Here is a 22,726-nt window from a genome sequence, read left to right as displayed (position 1 = left end):
TGTTCTAATCTAATAGGATTGCATGGTCCACTGTTTAAAAAGCAGCACTGAGATCTAATAAGCACAGGGTAGTTAGAGGTCATAAAGATCAATGACAAAATAGACAAATGGTTTAAGCTCATGTACACGGTAAAGTGCATTGTACAACACAAATTAGTCTATTCATACTAATTTGTTTGGGACACACAAAAACAGTTGTCTCTTTCAAAATGAACCAGGTTGCATCCACACATCTTTATAAAGTGCAATTCCCCCCTCTCCTCTTCAACTCACCATCATCTGCTGAAGCTGCATTACTTTTTCTCGGCATGATGGTGAAAGTTAAACAGTGTCCGTCCTCTGAGGGCTTTGCTGTGTTCACCCTGTCTGTCTCTCCCTAGCAGTCTGTCTCTCCTCTACCGGAGCTACCGGCCAGCACCCAACTCAGGTATCTGACGATGCCGTCACTATGACGACTGCTGCATGTCGCCCCGCTCTCCACAGGTGACCTTGGAGAGGTGCACTACATTCTGGGAAAGCAGAGGGGATCCACTGTAGCTATGAGGAGAGAGGTCTTTTTCTCAGGCAGCAGCTTGGACATTTATATTTCATCATTACTACATAGAGGGGGTCTACTGTTCGGCTGTGGGTCATATCAGGCACATATTGACTCATGGAAGTGAAACAGCATTCAGGCGAGCTCTATTTAGCTCAGCTTGACTATTGTTTACTGCTATATTTTCACCCTAAATGGCCAAAAGACCGCATGATCTAAAGTGGCATTAGACACTCTCTCTCCGTTTGTCATTGGAGACCACACACACACACACACACACACACACACACACACACACACACACACACACACACACACACATGAGAAGACCAGACGCCCTAAAGATTTAATGAAGGTTTAGGTTTCTCTAGGTGAGGCTCATTAGACAGTAAATACCCAGACATGCCCTTGCAAGTTGTTTGTGTTTTGTTTTGATGCTTTCAATAGAAATGCAGCAGGTATAGAGTCAGCCAACCCGCTGCGGACCCCGATAGCAGCTCCCTGTGTGTGCAGAGATAGGAACCTTACGGAGAGAAACCCTGTATATGGCCGCATTAAATAATAGAGTAGAGCTCATTTTCCACATGCAAAATGATTCCATTACACGGTTGTCGGTTCCCAAAAGTCAGACATGGATCACACCCTCACACCTGTGCTGCTGTACAGGTGAGTGGTAACATTCCTGCCCACCACATGTGGTCAATGCGTTTAGAAAGTGTATATGACAGCTCTCTAATGTTACTGTGGCAGATGCTGCTTGAGAGCAGTCAACATACTTACGCATATTGGGATCCTCCAGCGCTACTGACATTATACGGACTACCCCAAATTTAAGAAAATGTCTATGAGGGTATGTATGTGTATGCCTAGGCCTATGTTTAGGCCTATGTTAAAGGTGGAGTCAGCAATTCTGGAGAATGCTTGGTGTCAAAATCACTTTTTGTCAAAATCCATAAACCAAACTCTCGATATGCTTTCTCTCCGTACTGTGTGCACGCTGAACAGTAATCTAGTGTGTAAACGGGCATTTTTCTCCCTAAAATGGCCCCCCTTGTTTACATATATATACAGGTGGATGCCATGGTGAGGAGATATTCACTGATCTTACCAACAAGCATTCTTCCATATCGCTGACTCCACCTTTGACTGACTTCTATGGCCACTTGGTGGCAGCAAAAGAAGTTATCTAAGTGTAACTCCAGCTCCTTCAATACATCCGTAGGTGCAGCCTCAATGAGCCAAACCAATAGAGAAGCCAGAAAGAAGGCAGAGCATGTATCAAGTAAAACCCGTCACAACGACCGAAACCAACACCTTCTAAGTTGATGTGGGTTTATTCTTAAATTTCAGCAAACCTATTTACACATACAGTCTACACGGAGCAACATTAGCATTCATAATTAGTCATTTTTCTGGCCAACTGATGAAATGATGCCTACTCCAGCTTAAACGACACTGATGATGAGAGCCATGACAGTGAACCAGAAGTAGGTGCAAACTTAACCAATCAGTTAGAATAAGTTGAAAGACTGCTTAGATCTCTGGATTTGCCTATATAATTATCTGAGGGTTCATCACTACAAGCGACTTCTTTCATATTACACAGTCATTTGATCTAATGTATACAGATATTGACGATAGCAGCTTTAACCAAGTTTCTATTTAGTCTATAAAATGACAAAATGCCCTGAGTGAAGTCTGGTCTTGGATGCTCTCTGTGGGCAAGTAGTTCTGTTTGAAAAATAAATAGACAGCAGGAAACCCCCACTTTCTCTTCAAATCTGGACCCATTGGTTGCCTTGAAGCGCATGTCAAGAACCTTACATGTCTGAAGAACCATCACATGTTTCTTAATAAATATTTCATTCATGATCACCATGAAACTTGCATGGGCAATTAAAAGTTAATGGATAAGGTTGAGTGTATACTGTAATGTTACTGCACATATGTGACTGCTCAACAAAGTGTGTGTGTACAGTATATGGACAAAATAATGAAAACACATATTTAACATACTAAATATGCTTGTTTTTTCTGTGACATGTTTCAGTCAGAACTGTGAGCATCTCTACAAGGTAATGTAATGTAATAGATGTCTGTTATGGGATGGGCTTGTATGTCTGTAATGCCACCTAGTGGCTATTCACGAAAACACACTTGACCCAAAAATGACTGCTGACTCACAACTCCTGCAATAGCATTAACTGTGTATTACTGAATACATGACCTCTCCTTTTATTGAGATATTGAGAGGTCATGGTCATCTTTTTAAAAACACAATTAATATATCTTTCTGGGGGGTACTACTCCCCTTATGACATCATAAGGGATGAGAAATAACAGTTTTTCAGGAAGGTGGAATTAGAGAAAGAGAGGGTTGAAAATGTAGAAAAACCATGAAAAAGAGCATTTAGCATAACAGCTAACAGCTGGGTAATAAAATGTCCTGCTAATCAGCATACTGCCCTGTTTCTCCTTTGTTGTCCTTGTTGTGGTCAGAGGTCTCAAAGCACACACAGAGAGAGCGTCTGCACAGGCATCGTGTGAACTGAAGTCGCATGCAAAGTGAGATGGCAGTTCCTCTCACACACAGTCTGCTTGCACTCACGATTATCGTGCACAGAGCTGGAAATTGAAGCTGCTCTAAAGCCTTGTATTTCAATTTCCCTTTTTGGGGGAGAAAACAGTTCCACTACACTGTTATTTGAGTGCACAAGCTGCTGATATCTTTGCAGTGACAGGGTTTATATGCAACACATAAAGATGAAATGTTAAAATATACATTTAGACCTCACATGATAGAGGGACTTAACATGTGAATCATGTACATTCAAATGGGCAGAAATGATCTATCACTTATCTATTCACTAGTAGTGGGCCTTTTAAGCAATCCTGACTAGTCATTTTATATTGAAGGTAAATATAGATCATTTTGAGTAGTAATTTGTTGTCCTTTGTATAGTTCATTAATATAAGTACACCTGGATTCATTAGTGTGTTCCATTTATAATATGTACTGACCCTAAACTGTGCAAATAAATTTTATGAGTGCATATCATTTTAATATACCAAAGCGTCTTCAAATGATTTTAAAATGATTCAGGGGCCTAAAACCTAGAGAGGAAAAACGAAAAGTTACTGTATTTGTAATGTACCACCAAGTGAGAAAAGCAAAGAGTGTTTCTTCCTGCAGAGACACAAGATTATTTGGGGAACAATTTCCATCACACAATGCGCACGCTCAGCATGTGTGTATGTGTGTGTGTGTGTGTGTGTGTGTGTGTGCCCTCGTGGCGAGGCATGGCAGCGGGTGGGTGTCACAACGTGACCCGAGGCCACTTTCCCTGCAGCAGATCGTGTTTCCCTCTGCAGAGACATGAGTCACATGGAAACACACAGACCAGCCTGATAAACTGACAGACGACAGCCTGGACCTGTCAGCTGGATGATGCACAGAATATACAGTCCCCTCCATAAGTATCGGAACAGTGAGGCCAATTCCTTTATTTTTGCTGTAGACTGGAAACATTTGGGTTTGACACCAAAAGATGAATATGAGACAATAGCTCAACATTTTAGCTTTCATTTCCAGGTATTCACATCTGGATCTGATACACAACTGAGAAGATATAATTTTTTGAAAAAGAACACAACATTTTTAGGCAAGCAAAAGTATTGGAACAGATAGACTTTAAATAAATTAAAGTGAATAAACCGTAATATTTTGTCGCAAATACTTTGCTTGCAATAACTGCATCAAGCCTGTGACCCATTGACATAACAAAACTTTTGCATTCTTCTTTTGTGAAGCTTTTCCAGGCTTTCACCGCAGCCTCATTCAGTTGCTGTTTGTTTTGGGGGGTTACTCCCTTCGGTCTCCTCTTTAGCAGGTAAAATGCATGCTATGTAGCGTTTAAGTCTGGAGATTGACTTGGTCAGTCTAAAACCTTCCATTTCTTGCCCCTGATGAACTCCTTTGTTGTTTTTGCTGTTTTTTTGGATCATTATCTTGCTGCATGATGGAGCATCTTCCAATCAGTTTGGTTGCATCTTTCTTTAAATTGGCAGACCGAATGTTTCTGTAGACTTCTAAGTTCATTTTGCTGTTGCCATCATGTGTCACTGTGTTGTTGTCAAGATGAACCTTTACCAAAGTGATGGAAAGGCTAAAGTTTGGAGAAAGAAAGGATCTACTCATGATCCCAAGCATACAAGCTCATCTGTGAAACACGGTGCATGGAGGCAATGTCATGGCTTGGGCTTGCATGGCTTCTTCTGGGACGGGCTCATTATTCTTCATTGATGATGTAACACATGATGGCAACAGCAAAATGAACTCAGAAGTCTACAGAAAAATTTTGTCTGACAATTTAAGGAAATATGCAACCAAACTGATTGGAAGATCCTTCATAATGCAGCAAGATAATTACCCAAACACAACAAAGGAGTTAATCAGGGGCAAGAAGTGGAAGGTTTTAGACTGGCCAAGTCAATCTCCAGACTTAAACGCTATAGAGCATGCATTTTACCTGCTAAAGAGGAGACTTAAGAGAGTAACCCCCTAACACAAACAGCAACTGAATGAGGCTGCGGTGAAAGCCTGTAAAAGCATCACAAAAGAAGAATGCAAAAGTTTGGTGATGTCAATGGGTCACAGGCTTGATGCGGTTATTGCAAGCAAAGGTTTTGCGACAAAATAGTACGTTTTATTCACTTTAATTTATTTAAAGTCTATCTGTTCCAATACTTTTGCTTGCCTAAAAATGTGGTGTTCCTTTACAAATAATGATATCTTCTCAGTTGTGTATCGGATCCAGATGTGAATACCTGGAAATGAAAGCTGAAATGTTGAGCTATTCTCATATTCATCTTTTGGTGTCAAACCCAAATGTTTCCAGTCTACAGCAAAAATACAGGAATTGGCCTCACTGTTCCGATACTTATGGAGGGGACTGTATGAACCCTAATGGAGGAAGATTTGGTTTCTGTGTTATTCAAAAAACTGAAGCGGCATCACGTGCACTTTAACGATACTGCCAGAAATATACAGTATACGTGCTTACAAAATGTGGAACAACACTCTTTATATTCTTAACAATTCTAATATTTCCTCCAAATGTGTATTGGTTGTGGGGTTTATGCTGCACATTTGTTTTTGTGAGTGGTGTGTTATTCCGGCACAGAGCTATCCGGCACCTTAAGGCTCATGATCATCATACCATGGCCCTTTCTGTTGCCTGATATTTTAGCTATATTACATTTCAGCTAATGATATGTGTGTGTTTGGCCAGCAGGGTGAGAGCATGGGTTTGATGAGGTATGAAACACTAGGTAGTTGACAGTTGGGGAAATGTTTGCTGTATTGTTGCCATCTTTCTGTGTTGAATATACAACAGACTACAAGTGTCTTTTTCTTGACAAATGCTGGTCAAAATGTTTAGTTTATCATTTGTTTGCTAAATGGGTACGCCCACACAGGACGTGATTGATCATTGACTTGTGGTCAAATGATGTAAATCTTTAAAATGGAATGTGAAGCTTTAAGGAAAAAAAATTTGTAAATAAATAAATGTGCAGTTTTATTGTGCATGTTCACTCTTTCAATTAATTCATCAAAACCATGACTTAGAAAACTGCCAGATGAGTAGTTAGGGCTTGATAGTTCCTTGAAATGTGGTAGTTCCAAAGTTAACACTGAATGAACACTTATCACATTTTTCACATCAACGGATGACAATGCAGAAATAACTTTTCCAAAAAAGTAGATCAAAGCCATCATTTTCTATAGTAGTCTACTGGACGACAGTGGCATGTCAAAATGAAAGGGCCATGAACTGCCGATTTTATATTTGTGAACATAATTTATTTACATCATACAATCCATTCTGAATTATTGGAGGGTTACGCGCACTGCAGTATATAAATAAAGATGTTTGTACAAACTTGCATAACTAAAGGATAAAAATGATTAAGCAGCCAGACCAGAAATCAACTAAAACTGAAAATGATTAATATACTACGACCCACAGGTCTCACTAAGTCACTGTGTCACATAACCACATTAGCCTCGTACAACACTCACACACCAGCCGTCCACACATACTCCCACAAACACACACACACTCGTGTTCTGATACACAGTATGCAACAGTCTAACACTCCCAACGTTGTGAATTTTGTCAGCTCACATTAAAAATAAAAAGGGAAAACATTCGATAGAGAAGTAAAAGATAAAAGTATTAGTGGAGCTAAACCCTTCCAACAAGGCAAAAAATTAATACAAGTTTGAGCTACTTGTCATACAACAGCACACACAGCATACACACTGTTCTGGAAAACAAAAACAAAAAGGGGAAAGAAATGTTAACAGTCAGTTGACGATTGTCGTCATGTGACTTCAGTGGACGGGTCTAAATAGCAGGAAGTCCACGTGCCCCTCCCATCCAGATCAAGGGCACACAGCAAATTCACAACAACAGTTGGGTAAAGGAAGAAAACTGTCAAAAAACTACATTGTGTTTCTAGTGCTGCACACACAGCAGCAGGAGAGGGGGGGGGGAGAAGAGGAGCCAGCAACAAAGTCTTTTTTCATCAAAAGTCTCTTTGCATTATGTCTGACTGAGCTTCACGTCAATATGGAGGTGGGCAGAGTGGATGAGACCCAAGCGGCACAGAGAAGCATTTCAGATTGATAAAAACTAACCAGGATGTAAAGTCTTGTGTGTGGGGGGGGGGGGGGGGGGGGGAGACGATATCCATTTTGCTACTCAAGCCAGCAGAGAGCAAGCACGGCAGACGTGGCGCCATCAGCAAACAGCAGTAAGAGTCTGAGAGTCCAATTGGGCCCTAAGTGTCCAAAGCTCTTTCCAGGCAAGAGTTCAAGCGGTCTCACGAGGATCACAAAACGAGAACGGCAGCCATCAATAAGCATTTTACTAAAAAGGGCAATGACTTGTTTTCTTCTGTGATCTTGCTAAGTCACTCCCCAAGATATGAACCCCTCCCTCCCACATATATATTTTGTTTGTATGTTCAATGCAACCCCTTTCAAAAAAAAAAAAAAGTGTTAAACTCACACACAAACAAGAATGAACGCTGAAAATATACATGAACTTTCATGCACCGGCGGAAAGAAGTCCTGGATGTGTTACACACAAGGGGAGGGGGGGAAAAAGAAAGAAAACGGGTCCTTCGGGAAGAAGGTTGGGCTCAAGTCCATTTTTTTTTTAAAGCTGGCGGCTCCCCAGTATTCAAAGTCAGGCCGAGAGTCCTTTCATATTCTCTGGATCTTGTCAGCAACACACACAGGGTTCTCTTTGCGGATCTTGTTAGCAGCTTCAGCTTTGTAGTCGTATGGACAGTTGTGTTTATCGGAGTAGCGGTGGATCCCACAGAACAGATTCCCACAGCGGCAGTCAAAACCTGAAATGCCACAGCAGAGGAAGAGAGCCAGTCAGATCAATAACAAGAGCTCATAGCAGGTAAACATTCCTTAAAAAAGGTAGACGCAAGCACTGCCAGCAATGCAATATTTAACCTCTGTTTGCGTTTTCTACGATCCATTTTTTTATTTCATTTTGGACGTTATAAAAGTGCAATATGCTGTTTTGGATGAGGGCATAACCTGTAACTTTATCACTGACTGAGTAGAGGGATATATTAGTATTTTGGAGAATAACACAGACATGTCACCTAACTTATATTCACTGATAGACAAAATGTGATTCGGCAACAAACCTTCTCAACATTAACTGAGTCTACCTTAAAACTTCCTAGAAAATAGAAATCCTGCTGTAGACCGATTGTTTCAGCATTCTCAGCCATAAACATGGCTGCTACCCAGCCTAATCTCATCGTCATACACTGACTAACAACACTAACTTATAAATAACTAAATGACAGTGAAACTACTTTTAGTAAACAAAACAAAAATAAAAAAAGCCTGAGCTTGGTGCCCACATTGGCTTAACGTCTTACCTGTAAGGCCAACCTTTTTGCGACACATAAAGCAGCGGTTCTTCTTGGGCTTTGGGGGCTCAGAGTCTTTGGACTCCTCACTGTCGGCAGTGGAGGGGAGGCAGGCAGAGGATGTAGGCTGGCTCAACACTGGAGATACACAAAAAAATACACGTAACTCAGTAAAGTGGCTATCTTACCAACTTGGGCCACATATACCTTATAAAAGACAATTTTGCCATAAAGGAGTCCTGCTCAATGGTTGGTCAAATACATTTAGCACCATTACAATTTCAACCTTAACCTCAGCAATCCATACAATCACATCACCAAATTATAGTGGAGAGGTCTCTGACATTGAAAACTGAAGCCGATATTTGCCGTTAGCTTCAAATGGCATTTCTGGCAGCATTGTTGTGTTGGCCTGCATTACACAGCACACATTAAAGTGGTGTGCTTACAGTCGAGTTGGTGTAGGCTATTCTTTGCCCTGTGTGGAGAGTAACAGGTCCATGACTTGCACCCACCTGGCTCTGTGAGATCTACTTTGCCCCCTGAAGCTCCATTCTCCTCAGAGGACAGACTCATTTCAGTCAGCTGTTGTGTGACAGAATTGGCCATTGAAACACCACTGCGTAGGATAAAAAGGACCAAATTAATATAATAAGCCTTATATGTCAGAGAGAAAATGTTACAAAACAAAAAAAATATCATATAGTCAACTGCCTTTCTCTACTGAAAAGACACTGCAAATGATCTATAGTTTCCGGTTAGTTGGCGCCCGAGTACAGTTTGGTTTGGTAATGTATTCAATAAATAAATTCAATGAAGAGGCTTCAGTGTGTAGCTCCACCCTTTCATTCAGGACATCTTGGTACCCCAACAAAAGGGTGACCAAAATAGGTTCCGAAATTGCTATGCATATTTTGGTAACCTTCCCAACTTCTGACAGCGAAAATGCAAATATGCAGTTCTGTACCAAACCGAACTTAACCGCTCAGTGGAAACAAGGCTATTGTGGACTTGGGCTCTAATTTCCCATTTCAAATTGTTAGAGGGGCGTTTAATAAATCCTGGTGGATCTCCTCACCTGAGAGCCTCGGCGGCCGCGGCCTCAGCGGCGGCTGCAGCCTCAGCGGCGGCCTCAGCTGCCTCCTCTGCTCTAGCCACTGCATTGTTCAAGGTGGCCTCCAACCTCTGGATGGCAGACACGTCAGCACCGGGCCCGCTGCTGCTTACTGAGGGGGGGTTGGACAATTCACCACATGTTACAGTCACACACAATGGATGGGAGTTTTGTTTTGTCCTATGTACACATGAAACAAAGTATTTAAAAAAATGTGTGACAGGCACAGCAGTTCTTACCCATAGTACTCATAGAACCCATCCCCCCATTGTTCTGCCTTGACAGTTGCTCCTTGTGGCACACAGAGCACATGCCATTAGTCCTGGGGTTGCCATAGAAACCACAGCCGGTGGTACAGAGTATAGGGACTGGGCTCTGGTTGGTCTTCTGTGCCATAGCTGCCACCTGGTGAGCTGACCTGGACACACAAACAGAAAAAAGACACAGAATGGAGGGATGAGTGTCGGCGTCAACATACAAGAAGAAGAAAAAAGGAGGCGGAAAATGAATAAATAAGTGTTGGTGAGTGGAGATATTCACGAAGCATTGCCTTAAGACAAATCATTCCCAGAAGGCCACTAAACAGGCAAATGGTAAAAATAATAAAGAATGTTAATCAAAATGGTTCAATTTGAAGATTAGTCTGTTATAGAGATATTCGTCCTGCAATTAATTGATTTTGAACAATTATCATTTGTCAAGCAAAAATGTCAAACTAGTTCCCAAGATTGAGGACGTTTTGCTTTACTCTATTTCATCCAACTGTACCTGGAATTGGATTTTGTACTTGCTCTCTTTTCAGAACACAACAGCCCAGTATTAAAAACTGCTTTGATGATGTTTTCACATTCAATGATATCTGAAATCAGGGGTACCGAAGCTCCACGTAAGACTCATACAACCCAATGCATCATCAGATCGCAGCTTTTAAGTGACATACTCCTTATCACAGCTATATGCACACAGTCACTCACTGGCTTGTTTAGCTGCAGAGGTAGTTAATGCAATTAACAAATGATTGCTCTAATCTCATTCGGACAAGGTCAACAAACAACATTGTAAAAGAGCAGCACTGACACTTTATTCTTCAGTAATAAAAGGCAAACACCAGAACTAGCCAGTGGCGTCCATCATTTAGTTCTAAAAAACAGAATGTCCAGCTATTGTTGACAAAGACTTGCATGTGTACGAGTCCCTTCTACTCTAGACAGAGTGACTCAAGAGATCACAAACTTGCATCAGCCTCATTGTTATGCTTAACTGTTCATAGTCACTGGTAAAACATGGGTTACCAAATAGGGAAGTATTTATGTCAGGTTCCTGTGGACTGCTTCAGAGGCTTCCTCCTTTTCCTTCAACAGTCATTTCTACACCGGTGTGATCTGCACCTTCTTCACGTGTGTGATGTGTGCGTGCGCCTTCAGGCCATGCTCCACACAGCTTCAGGAAGCTCACAAGGACTTGTGTGTGGCGGCTTTTCTCTCTGTGTCACAGGGGTGCAATGTGACACTATGATCTCAATGACACACACACACACACACTCACGAGGTACCTCGATACAGTAAAGGCTGTGAACACATCTATTTATAGGCAACCTCAAGAGTCCTACACGCAGTATCATCACTAGGTTTCCCAATCAAATGCTGTCTTCACACGCTGCTCAGAAATGTCGTATTTATGAGTTACAACAAGCAAAGTTACAAGCATATCAACGGCCAGTTTCGATGATACCCGAGTTGTGACCTTTGTCTGACGTTTTCAGGGCAGCAAAAAGTGTCAACAATGTTGTTAATATATAGATATACATATTTGTTTATTAATAATAATGGGTTTATTTTGAGTAATTGCACAATGCAAAATGTTGAAGTATACGCATCTATTAGCGGAACTAAAGCATGTAGCCCAGCTTTCAAAATGTAGTACGATGGTATTAACCTTTTAAAAAGTTTACCAAGCAACGTAATCCAGTTATCACAAAATAATAGAAATGTAACTTCAGTTACTTTCAGATATTGCAAAACCAAACCTATGTAGATAAAGTAATCTACATGTAATATCGATAACACTAATCTAAATAAATACATTGTGTTTTTCTGTAAGCAATACAGTCAGAACGCTTGAATGTGTGTATGTCTTACTAGTACATGCCAAATAAAATCTACAATACATAAGTGTAAAGTACGATATTTCCGAGGAGCACGTGAAGAGAGCCAAATATACCATATCGTAAGCTTTTTAGACTTTGGGACCGAAACATATTGTGAAGACAGGGGGTTGCACAACTCTACACAGTTTGGACTGGGAAGGGGACTCGTGGGAGATGATTCTTACAAGGGCACAAAACGACGCACAACACCTGTAGATCAATTAAAGAGTCGAGCAAGTTTGTCACTCAGTAGACAAAAGCCATTTTAACTCACTGACCCCATGAACAGGCTAACCCTTAAACGTGCTATCTCAGCCATAGGTCCGTTACCCCACATCTAGTTAGGTGTGAAAAATGGGGTTAGTATAAGCATTAAAACATCGATTATGTCTGCTGTAGTCCTCTGTTGCTTCCTGGCAAATACAAGGCCACAGCACTGTCACTTCTACAAATACACTGAGTCATGCTAGCAAGCTAATGGGTGCTGCTTATGTCTTTCTTTCAAAAACTATGTTACATGTTCCCGGGACAGCATGGGAATTGTCACCCGAGTAGATATGAAACAGTTTCCAGATATAAAACACCCAAAAAAAGAGCTGTTTGGGATTATATGCATTAGTCCATTGGCTCGAATGCTAACTATAGTTAGCCACAACAACCGTGTTAGCAGACTCTCGTGATCTTGCTAACGTTAGCATGCTAGAGGTTAGCTTCAACAGAAACTGTAAGCGGTACTGTTGGCTTTGCTTTGTCTGCTTCTTTGTTTTGTTTCAACGCCACAAACGAACCAAGTAGCTTAACAATAATTTCTAACGAGATGAATATTTGGATTTGACCGTGTGAAATGAGTGTGAAACCCCAAACGTTTGGCAAAAACACCTAACAGCCATAAAACCTGGATAGAACCAACAAGATACGTTCACTTGATATGTCTACAGATGCTAAGCAGATTAACGCTAGCCAAGTTTAACACAATGTCTTTATTTTCTTACTTAGTGGACAGGTCTGTGCTAGTTTCGGTAGGTGTCAGGCCGTTATACCACGCGAAAGCTTAATCAAATTAACATAAAGCTCACAGTTGGATAAGGAAAGTTTTCAGCGACACGTGCTAACATTTTCTTTCTCTAATCCCCGCTGAGTTGGCTGACTGAGCCAGTTTTACATTGACGTCGAGAGAGACTATCCCTTTCAGCTAAAACTGTGGCTATAGGGTTGCTTATGTATGTTCACTTCAGAAACTCCCCAAACAAACACTGATGCTAGCTGCCTATGGGTTTAACAACAGTTTACTTACCTCTGGTTCGGAGAAACGTTGGTTTTTCGAGGAACTTGGTGGATGGACAGAATAACTATGTTTAGCTTGAAGCTAACTAACTAGGGCCGTCTAGGTACGTCTTTGTTGTTTGTGCGTTTGTTCCTTCTTTTCGACGTCCTTGCGCAGCTCTAGATTCCGACCCGTCTGCCTGGGAGTACCTTGTACCTCTGGTTTATTTCGGTGACGTCCTCTGTCGCTGATTTGAGGTGGCATCTGTTTTGCTTTACGTGATGCGTTTTTTTTTTTTTTTTTTTTTTTAATCAACTTTATTGAACAATTCTCATTACATAAATGAAAAGTACTCCATAAATCTTATCTTCTTACTGTATACATACAAATACAGTAAAAATGTAATATACATACATGCATATAGACATACATACATACATATATACATATATTAAACAATAAAAATAAACAGCGCAATACCATAAATAAAAATAAAAAACATCATTCCTCCTCAAAAAGATGTTTATATATATTGATAGTTTTGTTACTTTTTTTAGTATCAATTATTGCCAATGTTCGCGTCCTCCTTTTTCCCGGTTGACGTCACGGAAATTGTGACCATCCGATTGGAAGGCTTTGGAGTGTAGCCACAAAAATATTTGAGGCTTTCCGTTTCCGAGTACACCTCTTATAATATGTCCATGATGCTTATAATAGGTCCATGGAGTACACAGACCATCGCTTGTTGTTTATTTCAAAATCAGTGTTCATGCAATCAAGGATCAACCTATCAAAGATCAACACATACGTGCTGTGTCTGCAAAACAAGTTGAGGAGATATGTTGCCTTCATATGCTCCTCGTAATTGTCAGCTTTGATTGCTTGAGCTTAACTTTGTTCTTTGTCCTCCTGTAAACTGTATGAAATGTGCAGATCAGTGTTATGAATTCTTCTGATCCTTGACCTTTAAACGCTAATTCAAGTCCATTTTGAGTTTGGTGTGTAAGGAGTTTAAACATCGGATGTTTTATTTACACAAATATAGTAGGCCTATTAAGTTTGGTTACATTAGATAGGCTAAGCGCATAAAGACAAGTTTGACAGCAGTTCTGCTTGGGGTGCACCTGGTAGTTAGTTTATTTTCCATTTCAGCGCATATTGTTGTATTTTTTTGTGTGCAATGGATCAATTCTGATTACTAGAGTTAAAATAATTCACACATCCAATAACTACAGCGCCCTGTAATTATGTAGTGTCTTGAAAGTCTAGAATACACATACCTAGAAAGGCTACATATATATTGTATAGGCAACAATGTATCTAAACCATAGATAGTATATAAAAAACCAAACGCGTGAACCCCCGATTTAAAATAAAATATATTATTATATTTTTTCAACATAAACCTACCACAATTTGACTAAGAAGGACCAAGTTTATATTGTTTTTCGTTTATGTACAGAACATAATGAAAAAGTATGTAAGATTGAGAAGAAAGTGTAGTTAATAATAAACAGGATGTAACAGGAAAAGGAAAAGTAATCCACGTGACCACTAGTCGTCTGGGGAACGCATTCGGAACAGATGCGTTCGACCAATCAGATGCTCGGGGACTTCAGGACGCAGCCAATCAGCTTGCAGGGTGCGAGGATTTAAACTAGGAAGCACAATCTCAAAAGTACAATCGCATCATTCTCCATTACGTTCTGCCCTCGGTTTGTTGAAGCAACGCACCTTTCGAAATGGCTCTCCGAGTAACAAGGGTAAGCATTTTTACGCTTCTTTATTTATTGTTTTGTCACTTATATCTTGAGAAAATCTTTAAATGAAAATCGTATTTTTTTGTAATTAAAAAATAAATAAATCCTTTTCTATAATGTTAAATGCCCTCGTGCATCGCTTTGGGGTCTGCTCTCGTGTGCAGCGTTCCACAGTAGGAATTCGACTAAAGACTCAGCGACCAAGTAAAAAAGTCATATGCAGTATCTATTTTAAGGCTTAATGGATGTTTTTCTTCTTCTGCAGAACCGATTGGCTTCTACCAGGACTGAGCTGGCTGGAAAGGCCTGCGCAGGGACTGGGCCCACACTGAAGCCTCGAGCGGCGCTTGGCGAAATCGGAAACATCGCAATCAACAAAGAAGTAGGCCTACAGAAAAAGGTAACATTATGTGACTTTAATTATACGAAATAGCCACAATATTGTGTAGTTTAAAAGTCAGCTGATGTGCATACTGTAGTGCCACAATGCAAACGCTCAAAAGCCATGTATTCACCTATAATAGTCAGTGTATGTTCCGGGATATTGCTGTTCCTATCCTAGTAAAACCATGTATGCTAAAATCCATCTCATGCATGCGTTTGACTGACTTTAGGGCCATGAACTAATTCTCATCAATGTTTGACTCGAAAGATTTCAAAATGGCCACAGGTGCTTTAACATTGTTCATAGGAGTTGAGACACTCGACCAGCATTCAACACCCCATGTCAATTATCTTCCCTTGAGGGGGGGGGGTCTTCACATTTAAAAAGTGAAATCGTCCTGTGTTTGCTCAGCTACTTAATTTTTTTAAACTGACCATTTACCTCTTGACATTACTAAATCCATTCCTTTTTAATTTTCAGACTGTCAAGACAGAGGCCACCAAGAAGACCAAAGTCGTCGCAGCTGCCAAGGTTGAGAAGGTGGCTGTTGTACAACCAAAGCCAAAAAATGTTGTTCCGGTTCTATCTGTGCCAGAGGAGCAGGTGTGTTATATGCCAGCAGCAGTTATTTGGTATTTGAGGCCATCCAAGGTGTGGTGCCTCCTGTCTGTTTAAACTGATGTTGTGGGGTTATTTCCACTTTCAGCCCCTACCAGCTTCTCCCACCCCAATGGAGACTTCTGGTTGTGAACCTGGAGACCTCTGTCAAGCCTTTTCTGACGTCATCCTTCACACCGCCGTCAGGGATGTGGATGCCGACGACTACGAGAACCCCATGCTCTGCAGTGAATACGTGAAGGACATCTACAAGTATCTGAGACAACTTGAGGCAAGCAAAATATTAGGGCTGTCCCTGACTAAATGTAAATAGTCTAATTTGTTTGGTCAAGTGTTGCCTGTATTAAATTAATCGTCAATTATTTTTTTCCCCTGCTTATTGAGCCATGTTGTCATCTGTGACATTGGCTTCCTTATTTCTACACCAGCCGAAGGGCTGAAAATCTCATTGTAGTTTGTCTTCTTGACTTGACATGAGAATTAAATTTATTGCAACTTAAGTTTACCATTCACATACTCTTGGAAGATTTATTTATTTCATATTTTAGTAACAGTAGTATCTAATAGGCTGATTTATACCACTATATGTTAGGGCTGGGCGATTAATTGAATTTCAATTTCGGTTACAATTTTGGCTTCCCTCGATCATGAAAACAAGATAATCGTAATAAAACGGTTATTGTGCGTCACGCCGGGTCATGTGTAGTAAATGCAGCGCACCCTTCTGTCTCCACCTGCGCTCCGCCCCGCCCCCGCCCGAACACTGTCGCTTTCAGCGATTCCAGTGCAATTGTTTATTCAGCATAAAGTTAAAATGCTGGTCCAGGATGTTACACCGAAACACAAAAGCCTTGCGCGATTGAAGCAGCGTTCACTCGGTGAAACATGGTGTGAGTGAGACACTGTGATGGCGGTGGGTAACGGTGTCATTCACTGTGAGAACTTGCCGGTGTGAGCCGCCGCGCAGAAAAGCTCTGTGGCTTTACGGGTAAAATGATAGTCGGGGATTCCTGCACGTTAACGTTGTTGAGGGGAAAGGCTTCCGCTTTCTGATTGCATTTCTCGAGCCTGAATATATTGTGCCATGTCGGCAAACTATCTGCATGACAAGAGCAAATATACAGTGAGACGCACCCCCTCCGTTAGTTTCAGTCTACAGACGAAAAGTTACAACCAGCACCTAAGCATGGACTTCGTTTAAATAAAGCATCTAATTTTTATGATCAGCGCTCTGATGCAAATTCTGAAGTCTGAACATTACGGTGTCAGCTGTGGTGTAGTTTTTTTTTTTTTTTTACAGCAACTCAACGTGCACTGCAAAAACATAAGGCAATAAGTCGATCTTTTTGTAGATTCATAGCCTACCTCCTCTTATATGTCGAAGTACAAATCAATGAATGGTTCACAATCACATCCCTAGTAAAATATTAATTTTACTCTTAGATTTGAAGGTTTTACTGATTATTTATTTTGTGTGGCTTTTTAGTTGTAGGCTATGTTTGAGGAGCACAATTGGGAGTTTTGTTTATAATGTTGAAAGAATTGGCTGAATTTTAATTTTGGTGCATCCCTACAATGAATAATCGTCTTTAATAACCGTGACTACAATATCAATCAAAATAATCGTGATTATCATTTTTGCCATAATCGAGCAGCCCTACTATATGTGAGGTATCTTGCTTTATTGGGAGAAGCAAGCAATCAATTCAATGTAAAATCTGACATTTAGCACCCCAATATAGCAAGACTGGAATGATACTTTCATGAAACCATTTTGCGATTGGCAGTCCAATCGGGCTCGACACACCCGATAGTTGACTATTTGTGGTCATCCCTACTAATCCCTTTTCCCCTAGCTGAATCTTTGACTGCTGTTAAACTTGTTTCTTATCTGCTCAGGTGGAGCAGGATATCAAGCCCACTTACCTGCAGGGTCAGGAGGTGACTGGTAACATGCGGGCCATTCTCGTTGACTGGCTGGTGCAAGTCAACCTCAAGTTCAAACTGCTTCAAGAGACGATGTATATGACCGTGGGGGTCATTGACCGCTTTCTTCAGGTGAGCCACTTGTCTCAAAGCTTCAGTCTACCAGTTACCCGCGAGCCCTGGCTATTCATGTCACTAAAATCTGTATTATCGTTCCTCCCAACAGGACCACCCAGTCCCCAAGAAGCAGCTACAGCTGGTCGGCGTGTCTGCCATGTTCCTTGCTTCTAAATACGAGGAGATGTATCCCCCAGAGATCTCAGACTTTGCCTACGTGACTGACCGGGCCTACACCACCGCCCAGATCAGAGACATGGAGATGACCATCCTCCGCACGCTCAAGTTCCAGCTAGGCCGCCCTCTTCCCCTGCAGTTCCTCAGAAGAGCCTCTAAGATTTATGAGGTTTGTAACAGTGTCTTAATTGGCAGATGTGTGCATGGTCAGGCCCTTGTTTTATATCTGATTTGTCTGCCATCAGGTTACTGCTGAGCAACACACCCTGGCTAAATACCTCCTGGAGCTCACCATGGTCGACTACGAGATGGTTCACATCCCCCCTTCCATGGTGGCATGTGCTGCTCTGGCACTTACCCTCAAGGTCTTAGACGCTGGTGAATGGGTGAGTTCCATGTGGCGACTGTATTATTCATGTTAATGTTGCCTAAACTTAAGCATTTCTGTATACTGCAATTTCTTTGCTCTAATATCAGCCCCATGGGTTGCCCTCAAGGTCCTACAGTAGTTTGTAGCTGTACAAAATTGTGTCTATGATCTTTTGAGCACAACTTTTCTGAAATTTCTCCTCAGGATGTGACACTGCAACACTACATGGACTACACAGCAGAGAGTTTGATTCCTGTGATGGCACACATTGCCAAGAATGTTCTGAGGGTGAACGAAGGACAGACCAAACACTTGGTAAGTTTAACATTTGCCATACCCTTGTTGGGATTCCCCTCAACCGGTTTAACTAGAATCTTAAACCAGTACCATATTTAAAAATTCTAACGCAGTCTGTTTTTTTTTTGTTGCAGGCCGTCAAAGGCAAATACTCCACTTCAAAGCAGATGCGGATTGCCACCATCTCACAGCTCAAGGGTTCAGTGGTGAAAGATTTTGCAAAGCAGCTCACCCAGTGAGATGACTATTTTAGGCACAATGTGCTGATTTGTACAGATGTAACTTAAAGTTTTAATGTGACTGAAGGATCAGCATGCATAGGACCATGTCAGTGGTTTGCATGTTTTGACCATCTGAAATCATGTTGCTGACTATCTTCCAAGAATGCCACAAGTTTTAACGTCCAATTGGCCATAATTTTTTATTCTGAAAGCTGGCCCTTAGTGGCAGTTAAGTCTTCCATTACTTGCTCTTCAGTGATTTAAACCACATCACCTTAGGTATAATTTACTCCATGATATTCAGTCAGCTACCAGTGACTACTGTAATGCAGGCCCACTAGTGTCTGCTTACAACAGTGCTCATTAATGCACTACTGCCAACTGAATATCTTAGTCACAATTGGGTCAAGCATTCAGGTCTATGCAAGTCATTTTTACAGCATAATATAAGGAGCTGCATCCTAAAACCTTCGGCATGCATTGAAATGGTCAGCGGTGCAAAAGGGCCAGTGGACAGTCGTGGCCTCAGTTTTTTTTTAATGGCAATTTTCTTAATGTGTGTAAAATGTGTACAGCAATACAACTGTTTTTACTTTGTATGTCGTGTTTTTTAAAGCCTCTATTAAATGGTTCAGACCAGATCTTTGTCACTTAATTTGATCACCACTAGAGGCTGCTCTAAGGCTGGGCTTGCCTTGGACCTTTTCTATGTGCAGAGACTCTACAAAGACTAGATGGGGCTGTTTCTTTAGCAACTTCTCCCCTCTCCCTGAACTTTGCCAAGCTCACCTTTTGCACGGGGCTTAATAATGCAGTCAAAGCTGGGCTTATTCACTATATGCACAGATGTAACTACAAAATTTTGATTAGTGTAAAGGACTTGAGACACTTTTGTTTCCCTTTACCTTATTTGCCATCTAAAATCTGGGGACTCTTTGCAATTGTCAGTCCCATGACATTTCTCATCATGCATGTCCCATTAGTTTTGCTTTATGGTCCCCAAGTAAATATCCAGAACAGCCCAGTATATTGACTTATTGCACATTAATTGGTGATGTGAGTGTCTTGCATAGTTTGTCCACCAGAGTGCATTGACAAGTGTCATTCAGCTTCAAATGTCCTTAGTAATACTCTGGTAATACTTGTTTACTTCAATCTTTTTGGCAATACTTGTTTACTTCAAACTTCAAGCCCTGTATTGCGAAGCCTTATGCCTCATCACAGCAGTTTGACTGTGAAATCCTTATTTGTATATCACTTTAAAACAAGTTACATTTACAAAGCAAATTGAAAATGTTTACACTTAAAAACGGTTCTTTAAGTAGCTATCAACTTTAACTCTAAAACGGTTTTATTTTTCCTCTGATAAATTACATGTAACAGCAAACGAGTCCATCATTGCAAAGAAAGCTATTTTTATAGTTCGTAATGCCTTTTGTCATGGGTACGCTCGCCCAGGAACTACAGCTGACATAGTAAAAAGACTACCACTTTTGGTCCAAAGGCTGCAAGAAGGTTCCTCAGCACCTTAAGTAAAAGCCTCTAATAGGAAAAGAACAAGTGCTGCTAAAAACATCACAATCAAATCAAGTGCCCCGTTGAGCCATCATGGACAATACCAGGACCCTGAAACTAAAGCAGCTTTTTGGCCATTCATTGCATTATCTACATCTGTGCTTTTCCTGCTGTCACAGGTTAAAGGGCCAGAGGCAGGACTGTTTTTTAGTTATATTGAAGTTGCAGGGTAATTGTCATAAAATAAAGGCTTGTCTTTTCAGGTGTTTAGTTCACTCGCTTAGCAAAAACACACTTGGTATTCAGTTTGTTTTATTTACATCAGGAAATGTCTAATTCATCCCTAACCCATAACATTGAGTGGCAACTGGCAAGACACTGGTCAGCATCCTAACCCTACATGTTAGTAGGTCTCATAGAATCCTCACAACTCCACTAAGATCACATCAAGCTACAAGTATTTAAAGCTAATGGACAGAGCAGAGTGGGAGCTATTATCACTTTAACCCATTCACAGCTGAGACCCTGGGGGGGGGGGGGGAACAGCCCCTCCGGTAAAAAATAACCATTTATCCTCCCTCCCCCAAGGGAGAGCCTTCCCGTACAAAGACCACCTGCCATCTGCATGACGTGAGTCACTGTGTACATAGAGTCACAGGGCCTTTGCTCCTACATCTGTTGCTGTTACAGGCCGAGACCAGAAATCATCTCCCACTCAAAGGGCAAAATAATGATTTGGCACAATGGGAGTTTGGGTTTAGTGTAGTTCATGCACAGAGGTCATACAGCGTAATATAAGGAGTAAGATTAGTGGTGCTTCCATCGACTGTCTTGTTGGGTAGAAATAGCCAAACCGTGCTTTCAACATGTAGTTGTAATATACTAAAATTGTTTGAAATAACACCAAGCTACTGTTACCTGACATAATGACATGTAACACAGACACCTTCAGAGCACACCCCTTTAATGCATCCAGCCCTGAGCCGTCTGTTGTTTTCCACAGAGACACACCAATGATTAGTCTCAGTTATCCTGCAGAGCCGGGGCTTTTAAACCCACAGATCATACAGAGGATTCATACTTGGAGGCTGAGGTCATGACTGGGCAGCCATATCGGTTTACAAGACGGATTCCTCCTGTGCGGGACTGCAAACCATACACTTGCAGCTGCCTGGAACACTATTTGGCCCTTTTTCTGAAAAAGATTCAGCTGTGAGACATTTATTACGATGGAAAATTGAACATAGCGGCTGTTGAGTTCGAGACAACTCAGCTCGTTTGCGAGCGACCTTAAAATGCTTTGAGGGTCAGTTCACCCAAAATGACCAGAAAAGACACATTTCATTACTCAAAGCTTGTGGTGTCTTGCTGTGCAAATAGTTTGGATTTTATGTGTGGCGTTAAAAAAAAATGCATGTAATATTTCTGCCTCCAACTCCAATACAATATGTTGTGGTGCTCGAACCATTAAAAAATTACATTTGAAAAATTTAACAAAACGCATCTTAGAGGCAACTTGATGTGCCACCAATTTATAGGAAAACAGTTGGTTTGAATAGAGAAGGAATACATGTAATTTATTCTGGTCCTTGACACCCGATTGTGACTGATTAAATCCCCTACTGTATTAGGCATTTACACATGAATGACTCACTAAAAGGTGTAGTAAGCAATGCTGGGGAATGCTTGTTTTTAGAATCAGTGAATATCAAGATCTACTACCTATAGGTACTTTATGTGCACTGAAAATAAAATAATGTGCTAATAAACATAGCTCAAACTGGTGTGTAAACAAAGGGGCCAGCTTTAGCTACCAACATAACCCGTTTGGATGTATTTGAGTAAGTTTGGCGATCAGGTAACATTGCATCTATCAAGTCAAAATCTCAGTGAGGTAAACATTATTCATGCTCACCGTCAACATAACAAAATCTGTGTGCTAACAGAATGCTACATATGCTCATATCACTGCTGTATTGAGGATCACAGAGCTACTGGAGCCTAAACCTTGCCTCCTGGTCTGTGACTTTCACCCATTCTCAGTCGATATGGCGCCTGGCGTTGGTCTGCGGCCTGCCGCCAATGTTCAATCACCTCATTCAGTTTTCATAGGGACTAGGACTACTATTCCTTTGGGAAAAAGTAGTTTCAAGTAAAACTGCTCAAGACAATGAATGAGTTATCCAAAGTAATTGAGACTTGGGTCAGTGATCTTTAATGGACTTTCTTTCACCTCAGTTGTACTGACTCACAGTGCCATCAGAGGAGCCATGTCTGCGTGCCTAGACACCACCACAACTGATTGATAGATTA

General features: G+C 41.1%; 2 protein-coding genes across 2 annotated transcripts; one reads left to right on the top strand and one right to left on the bottom strand.

The window, feature by feature from the left end:
* Window positions 1-6,194: 6,194 nt before the first annotated feature.
* Window positions 6,195-13,258, bottom strand: LOC307265534 (AN1-type zinc finger protein 5-like). The gene is made up of 6 exons (XM_080047288.1): window positions 13,058-13,258; window positions 9,857-10,035; window positions 9,582-9,729; window positions 9,019-9,122; window positions 8,513-8,641; window positions 6,195-7,957 (listed from the first exon to the last, which is right to left on the bottom strand). The coding sequence occupies exons 2-6, from the start codon at window positions 10,011-10,013 to the stop codon at window positions 7,809-7,811; spliced, it is 687 nt and encodes a 228-aa protein (XP_079903414.1). The 5' UTR covers window positions 10,014-10,035; window positions 13,058-13,258; the 3' UTR covers window positions 6,195-7,808.
* Window positions 13,259-14,712: 1,454 nt separating this feature from the next.
* On the top strand, window positions 14,713-19,507 carry ccnb1 (cyclin B1). Its single transcript, XM_080046671.1, has 9 exons — window positions 14,713-14,790; window positions 15,053-15,187; window positions 15,653-15,775; window positions 15,879-16,061; window positions 17,690-17,848; window positions 17,943-18,179; window positions 18,256-18,396; window positions 18,585-18,695; window positions 18,812-19,507. The coding sequence occupies exons 1-9, from the start codon at window positions 14,770-14,772 to the stop codon at window positions 18,914-18,916; spliced, it is 1,215 nt and encodes a 404-aa protein (XP_079902797.1). The 5' UTR covers window positions 14,713-14,769; the 3' UTR covers window positions 18,917-19,507.
* Window positions 19,508-22,726: the final 3,219 nt, after the last annotated feature.

Source organism: Ammodytes marinus (genome assembly GCF_949987685.1).
Source record: "Ammodytes marinus genome assembly, chromosome: 18".
In the NCBI taxonomy this organism is placed as follows: domain Eukaryota; kingdom Metazoa; phylum Chordata; class Actinopteri; order Uranoscopiformes; family Ammodytidae; genus Ammodytes; species Ammodytes marinus.
This window is presented reverse-complemented; position numbering and strand designations above follow the sequence as displayed.

Coding starts and splice junctions, on each gene's coding strand:
- ccnb1 (XM_080046671.1), top strand. CDS start 14,770: ATGGCTCTCCGAGTAACAAGG. Junction 18,180..18,255: donor GAGCCTCTAAGATTTATGAG/GTTTGTAACAGT, acceptor GTCTGCCATCAG/GTTACTGCTGAGCAACACAC. Junction 18,696..18,811: donor AAGGACAGACCAAACACTTG/GTAAGTTTAACA, acceptor TTTTTGTTGCAG/GCCGTCAAAGGCAAATACTC.
- LOC307265534 (XM_080047288.1), bottom strand. CDS start 10,013: ATGGCACAGAAGACCAACCAGAGCCCAGTCCCTATACTCTGTACCACC. Junction 9,730..9,856: donor GGGTTCTATGAGTACTATGG/GTAAGAACTGCT, acceptor ACCCCCCCTCAG/TAAGCAGCAGCGGGCCCGGT. Junction 7,958..8,512: donor CAAAAAGGTTGGCCTTACAG/GTAAGACGTTAA, acceptor GTGGCATTTCAG/GTTTTGACTGCCGCTGTGGG.